The following is an 8,292-nucleotide window of genomic DNA, read 5'->3' on the forward strand; positions in this document are numbered from 1 at the left end:
GAGGTTACTGACCGGCATGCGACATGCTGGGAAGGGGCAGACCACATACGATGCACCCCGGCCCATACCCCAAACACCCCTGTCTACCCCTTACCCCCCGTCTCCAAACCCCCACCCCATGTCTCCTATCCCGTGTCCCCCAGGCCAAATCACAATCACAGCACAAGTCAATGATCAGCTCAGCGCTTCACTTTCAATGGGAGATGATCAGTGCGATGTGTAAATCTGCCCTTTAGTCACAAACACCCTCCTCCTCCTCCTCCCTTCACCTCAGCGCTAACTGTCACTTTCCCCTGATCTGTGACGGGGCTGTCGGTCGGTTCGGCTGGAGGGGTTAGAATACGTGTCAGAGCACAGGGCTGTCGGTCGGTTCGGCTGGAGGGGTTAGAATACGTGTCAGAGCACAGGGCTGTCGGTCGGTTTGGCTGGAGGGGTTAGAATACGTGTCAGAGCACAGGGCTGTCGGTCGGTTTGGCTGGAGGGGTTAGAATACGTGTCAGAGCACAGGGCTGTTGGTCGGTTTGGCTGGAGGGGTTAGAATACGTGTCAGAGCACAGGGCTGTCGGTCGGTTTGGCTGGAGGGGTTAGAATACGTGTCAGAGCACAGGGCTGTCGGTCGGTTTGGCTGGAGGGATATAGAATACGTGTCAAAGCACAGGGCTGTCGGTCGGTTTGGCTGGAGGGATATAGAATACGTGTCAGAGCACAGGGCTGTCGGTCGGTTTGGCTGGAGGGGTTAGAATACGTGTCAGAGCACAGGGCTGTCGGTCGGTTTGGCTGGAGGGATATAGAATACGTGTCAGAGCACAGGGCTGTCGGTCGGTTTGGCTGGAGGGGTTAGAATACGTGTCAGAGCACAGGGCTGTGGTGTGGATGTGGATTGGCATTGTGTGGCATCCCTACTCTGTGAGACAGAAGAACACACAGAGTTGGTGGAACACAAACAATGTCTATATTTGGTCCAATACATGTCTTTATCTTCCTGTCACAGCTTTCGGAGAGACTTCCAGAACTTTTTCTGTTTGTCCTTGAGGATAACAAAAAGCATGTCAACTCAGTAAACTATATGGGTCATTGGATACAGCGCTTTCGGGAAGTATTGACTTTTCCCACAGTTTGTTACGTTACAGCCTTAATCTAAAATGGATTAAATTCATTTATTTCAATCTACACACAATACACCATAACAATTGTGATGTCATTATGGGGTATTGTGATGTCATTATGTGGTATTGTGATGTCATTATGGGGTATTGTGATGTCATTATGGTTTATTGTGATGTCAATATGGGGTATTGTGATGTCAATATGGGGTATTGTGATGTCATTATGGGGTATTGTGATGTCATTATGGGCTATTGTGTGTAGATTGATGAGGAAATAAATGAATTTAATCTAACAAAAACGGACCTGGTACGGACCATCACCATGTACTAGTATGGACCATCACCATGTACTGGTATGGACCATCACTATGTACTGGTATGGACCATCACCATGTACTGGTATGGACCATCACTATGTACTGGTACAGTCAATTACCATGTACTGGTATGGACCATCACCATGTACTGGTATGGACCATCACCATGTACTGGTATGGACCATCACCATGTACTGGTACGGGCCATCACCATGTACTGGTACGGACCATTACTATGTACTGGTATGGACCCTCACTATGTACTGGTACGGACCCTCACTACGTACTGGTACGGACCCTTACTACGTACTGGTACGGACCATCACCATGTACTGGTATGGACCATCACCATGTACTGTTTTTTTGTACTGGAAGATTGCTTTGTGAGGCCAGACTGTTGGGCTTGACAATGAGCAATGAAGTTGGGAAAGAGCGAGACAAACAGATCTGGGACCAGGCTAGTGGAAGATAATACCAAACCCAGTCAAGTTCCTTCAGGCTGGGCTGATCTGGGACCAGGGGAAACCCAGTCAGGCTTCAGGCTGGGCTGATCTGGGACCAGGCTAGTTGAAGATAATACCAAACCCAGTCAGGTTCCTTCAGGCTGGGCTGATCTGGGACCAGGCTAGTGGAAGATAATACCAAACCCAGTCAGGTTCCTTCAGGCTGGGCTGATCTGGGACCAGGCTAGTGGAAGATAATACCAAACCCAGTCAGGTTCCTTCAGGCTGGGCTGATCTGGGACCAGGCTAGTGGAAGATAATACCAAACCCCAGTTCAGGTTCCTTCAGGCTGGGCTGAATTACAAAGAGATGGGTGTTGTTCCTACATGAAGACCAGGTCTTCTGTGTTGTGTCATATCCCTGTTGTCTATCTGTGTCTTTTGATTTACATTAACACAGCTAGCAGCTCAATATGCTTAACATTAACACAGCTAACAGCTCAATATGGTTAACATTAACACAGCTAACAGCTCAATATGGTTAACATTAACACAGCTAACAGCTAGCAGCTCAATATGATTCACATTAACACAGCTAACAGCTAACAGCTCAATATGGTTAACATTAACACAGCTAACAGCTCAATATGGTTAACATTAACACAGCTAACAGCTAACAGCTCAATATGGTTAACATTAACACAGCTAACAGCTCAATATCATTAACATTAACACAGCTAACAGCTCAATATGGTTAACATTAACACAGCTAACAGCTCAATATGGTTAACATTAACACAGCTAACAGCTAACAGCTCAATATGATTAACATTAACACAGCTAACAGCTCAATATGGTTAACATTAACACAGCTAACAGCTAGCAGCTCAATATGATTCACATTAACACAGCTAACAGCTAACAGCTCAATATGGTTAACATTAACACAGCTAACAGCTCAATATGGTTAACATTAACACAGCTAACAGCTAGCAGCTCAATATGATTCACATTAACACAGCTAACAGCTAACAGCTCAATATGGTTAACATCACACACAGCTAGCAGCTCAATATGGTTAACATTAACACAGCTAGCAGCTCAATATGGTTAACATTAACACAGCTAGCAGCTAGCAGCTCAATATGATTCACATTAACACAGCTAGCAGCTCAATATGGTTAACATTAACACAGCTAACAGCTCAATATGGTTAACATTAACACAGCTAACAGCTAACAGCTCAATATGATTAACATTAACACAGCTCAGCTATGATTCACATTAACATACCTAACAGCTCAATATGGTTAACATTAACACAGCTAACAGCTCAATATGGTTAACATTAACACAGCTAACAGCTCAATATGGTTAACATTAACACAGCTAACAGCTCAATATGGTTAACATTAACACAGCTAGCAGCTCAATATGGTTAACATTAACACAGCTAACAGCTCAATATGGTTAACATTAACACAGCTAACAGCTCAATATGATTTACATTACACTAACAGCTAGCAGCTCAATATGGTTAACATTAACACAGCTAACAGCTCAATATGGTTAACATTAACACAGCTAGCAGCTCAATATGGTTAACATTAACACAGCTAACAAGCAGCTCAATATGGTTAACATTAACACAGCTAACAGCTCAATATGGTTAACATTAACACAGCTAACAGCTACCAGCTCAATATGTTAACATTAACACAGCTAACAGTTACCAGCTCAATATGGTTAACATTAACACAGCTAACAGCTACCAGCTCAATATGATTAACATTAACACAGCTAACAGTTAGCAGCTCAATATGGTTAACATTAACACAGCTAACAGCTCAATATGGTTAACATTAACACAGCTAACAGCTCAATATGTCAACAGATGGTAGGAGATAGTGTAGCTCTGCTAACACCCACACCGGGGTCCCTCTGCCGTGGTTTGAGGGGAGGAAGAGAGGAGGGGGGAGAACAAGGTGGGAGGGGTGCTATGATTATGCTAATCTGTAAATGTGATACTGATCATTCTGTAGGGAGGACAGCTGTTGTGGGCTGTAGTCATGGCTGCTGACCCTGAGAGAGAGAGGGACTGTCTGTCTGCAGAGAGAGAGAGACATCATCCCATATACCACCCTATTCCCTATATAGTGCACTACTTTAGACCAGAGCCCTATGGCACCCTATTCCCTATATAGTGCACTACTTTATACCAGAGCCCTATGGCACCCTATTCCCTATATAGTGCATTACTTTAGACCAGAGCCCTATGGCACCCTATTCCCTATATAGTGCACTACTTTTCACCAGAGACCTATAGGGAACAGGGTGCCATTTGGAACACAGCCATGGAGACTGGTGGAGAATGTAGTTGTAGTTAGCAGCTGTGACTGGAGGGGCGACTGGCTGGCTGGCTGGATGGATGGCTGGCTGGCTGGCTAGCTGGCTAGCTGGCTGGCTGAGCTGGCTGGCTGACTGGCTAGACTGACTGGCTAGCTGACTGGCTGACTGGCTAGCTGGCTGGCTGGCTGGCTGACTGGCTAGCTGACTGGCTGGCTGACTGACTGGCTGGCTGGACACTGAGCGATAAACATTGATAGAGGGCTGCTGATATTTTAGTGTCTGAGAGTATTGGCTCTGGAGAGACAACAGACGACAAGCTTGGCTGACTGACTGGCTGGCTAGCTAACTGGCTGGCTGACTGACTGACTGGCTGGCTGACTGGCTGGCTACTGAGTGATAAACATTGATAGAGGGCTGCTGATATTTTAGTGTCTGAGAGTATTGGCTCTGGAGAGACAACAGACGACAAGCTTGGCTGACTGACTGGCTGGCTAGCTGACTGGCTGGCTGACTGACTGACTGACTGGCTGGCTACTGAGTGATAAACATTGATAGAGGGCTGCTGATATTTTAGTGTCTGAGAGTATTGGCTCTGGAGAGACAACAGACGACAAGCTTGGCTGACTGACTGGCTGACTGACTGACTGGCTGGCTGACTGACTGGCTGACTGGCTGGCTGACTGGCTGACTGACTGGCTGGCTGGCTGGCTGGCTGGCTGGCTGGCTGACTGGCTGGCTGGCTACTGAGTGATAAACATTGATAGAGGGCTGCTGATATTTTAGTGTCTGAGAGTATTGGCTCTGGAGAGACAACAGACGACCAGCTTGGCTGAACTGACTCAGTATTATTCCGTATGAGAAGGCTACCAGAAAGTAAAATACACTCGGACAGTTCAGGGGTTCAATCGGGTTCATCACATCATCTATGCCCAGTTCAAAGTCAAACCCTGGAACAGGTTTGTCAAGTCAGACATTTTCTTCAGCAGACTGTTAACGAGTTTAAATTGAGGACCGACAGATAGACCTCTCTATTGGTTAATGTTTATGGAGTTGGTTAACTTGTCTTTAATACTGTTCTGTCTAATTCTCTACAGCAGCTCAGAGCTTACAGTATGCCTTGTCTAAGATCCTGTTCTGTCTAAGTCTCTACAGAGCTTACAGTATGCCTTGTCTAAGATCCTGTTCTGTCTAAGTCTCTACAGAGCTTACAGTATGCCCTGTCTAAGATCCTGTTCTGTCTAAGTCTCTACAGAGCTTACAGTATGCCTTGTCTAAGATCCTGTTCTGTCTAAGTCTCTACAGAGCTTACAGTATGCCCTGTCTAAGATCCTGTTCTGTCTAAGTCTCTACAGCAGCTCAGAGCTTACAGTATGCATTGTCTAAGATCTGACTGAGACAAGGAAGTGACTGACAATGTTGTGACCTCACTCTCTCTCTCACTCACACACACACTGTGTGTATGGCTGTGGTGAGAGACAATTGTATGTCAAGGCAGTGAAGTCACAGGTCACTGAGAGAGCTCTTTGTAACACAGTGTGTCTACAGTCCCTCCTGACACTGCTCTAAGACACACACACACACACACACACACACACACACACACACACACACACACACACACACACACACACACACACACACACACTAGAGGTGTGTGGTCTGCTGTTTGTTCACCCGCACAGACCCACAATTACTAATAGCCCATCCGTAACCACCAGTCAGATCCCTGTTTATTCTCTATATTTTTGGTTAGGTACTCTAGTTTTTGTATATCTATGTTTTCTTTGTTGGCCTAGCATGGTTGCCAATCAGAGGCAGCTGTATATCGTTGTCTCTGATTGGGGATCATACTTAGGCAGCCATTTTTCCTATCGGTCAAGTTCTCTCTGTCATCTCCACTCCTTTAAGGATCAAAAATATATTTTTTTAGGGACCAGGGAGAAAATGCAATAAAAATAACTGACGGGAAATGATTTTCTGCATCAGTTTGACCCGTAGAAAGGAAAATAGAAAGCTGTGAAAAACAACCCAACATGTTTCTGATCAGATGTCAGGTCGGCTTGGATGCATATTGTATGTGTTTGAAATACTATCATATTTTATGACGCTGATAAAGATAGCACCTTTACAGAAGATCCCTTACTACACATTGACATTCTTTCTAGATGCTGATAAAGATAGCACCTTTACAGAAGATCCCTTACTACACATTGACATTCTTTCTAGATGCTGATAAAGATAGCACCTTTACAGACGGTCCCTTACTACACATTCACATTCTCTCTAGATGCTGATAAAGAGGGTACCATTTACAGACAGTCCCTACTACACATTCACATTCTTCAAGATACTGATAAAGATATCACATTTAAATGTCCCTATCTTTACATTCTTCTAGATGCTGATAAAGAGGGACCTCTTAAGACGGTCCCTAACTACACATTCACATTCTCTCTAGATGCTGATAAAGATAGGGACCGTTACAAAGGTCCCTAACTACACATTCACATTCTCTCTAGATGCTGAAAGAAATAAATCATATTTCTCCACATCTGTTCCCGAATCAAAATGTACATTTGGTGGATCATTTTACTGCAAGAAATACTTCAATCTGCAGGAGTTACAGTCAAACAAAGAAGAAAAGCTCCTGATAAAACACACCCTATGGAAGGATCCGGATAAAACACACCCTATGGAAGGATCCTGATAAAACACACCCTATGGAAGGATCCGGATAAAACACACCCTATGGAAGGATCCGGATAAAACACACCCTATGGAAGGATCCGGATAAAACACACCCTATGGAAGGATCCGGATAAAACACACCCTATGGAAGGATCCGGATAAAACACACCCTATGGAAGGATCCTGATAAAACACACCCTATGGAAGGATCCGGATAAAACACACCCTATGGAAGGATCCGGATAAAACACACCCTATGGAAGGATCCGGATAAAACACACCCTATGGAAGGATCCGGATAAAAACACCCTATGGAAGGATCCGGATAAAACACACCCTATGGAAGGATCCGGATAAAACTATGGAAGGATCCTGATAAAACACACCCTATGGAAGGATCCGGATAAAACACACCCTATGGAAGGATCCGGATAAAACACACCCTATGGAAGGATCCGGATAAAACACACCCTATGGAAGGATCCGGATAAAACACACCCTATGGAAGGATCCGGATAAAACACACCCTATGGAAGGATCCGGATAAAACACACCCTATGGAAGGATCCGGATAAAACACACCCTATGGAAGGATCCGGATAAAACACACCCTATGGAAGGATCCGGATAAAACACACCCTATGGAAGGATCCGGATAAAACACACCCTATGGAAGGATCCGGATAAAACACACCCTATGGAAGGATCCGGATAAAACACACCCTATGGAAGGATCCGGATAAAACACACCCTATGGAAGGATCCGGATAAAACACACCCTATGGAAGGATCCGGATAAAACACACCCTATGGAAGGATCCGGATAAAACACACCCTATGGAAGGATCCGGATAAAACACACCCTATGGAAGGATCCGGATAAAACACACCCTATGGAAGGATCCGGATAAAACACACCCTATGGAAGGATCCGGATAAAACACACCCTATGGAAGGATCCGGATAAAACACACCCTATGGAAGGATCCGGATAAAACACACCCTATGGAAGGATCCGGATAAAACACACCCTATGGAAGGATCCGGATAAAACACACCCTATGGAAGGATCCGGATAAAACACACCCTATGGAAGGATCCGGATAAAACACACCCTATGGAAGGATCCGGATAAAACACACCCTATGGAAGGATCCGGATAAAACACACCCTATGGAAGGATCCGGATAAAACACACCCTATGGAAGGATCCGGATAAAACACACCCTATGGAAGGATCCGGATAAAACACACCCTATGGAAGGATCCGGATAAAACACACCCTATGGAAGGATCCGGATAAAACACACCCTATGGAAGGATCCGGATAAAACACACCCTATGGAAGGATCCGGATAAAACACACCCTATGGAAGGATCCGGATAAAAC

General features: G+C 45.0%; 1 protein-coding gene across 1 annotated transcript in view; it reads right to left on the reverse strand.

Annotated features, from left to right (window-relative positions):
- Window positions 1-236: 236 nt before the first annotated feature.
- Window positions 237-8,292, reverse strand: part of LOC121844578 (pleckstrin homology domain-containing family G member 4B-like) — a 54,354-nt gene continuing 46,298 nt past the window's right edge. Inside the window, exon 10 of the mRNA XM_042314850.1 lies at window positions 237-425. Within this exon, the coding sequence (XP_042170784.1) occupies window positions 237-425 (189 nt within the window). The remainder of the gene's footprint in view (window positions 426-8,292) is intronic.

Source organism: Oncorhynchus tshawytscha, unplaced genomic scaffold, assembly GCF_018296145.1.
Source record: "Oncorhynchus tshawytscha isolate Ot180627B unplaced genomic scaffold, Otsh_v2.0 Un_contig_6377_pilon_pilon, whole genome shotgun sequence".
Lineage (NCBI taxonomy): Eukaryota > Metazoa > Chordata > Actinopteri > Salmoniformes > Salmonidae > Oncorhynchus > Oncorhynchus tshawytscha.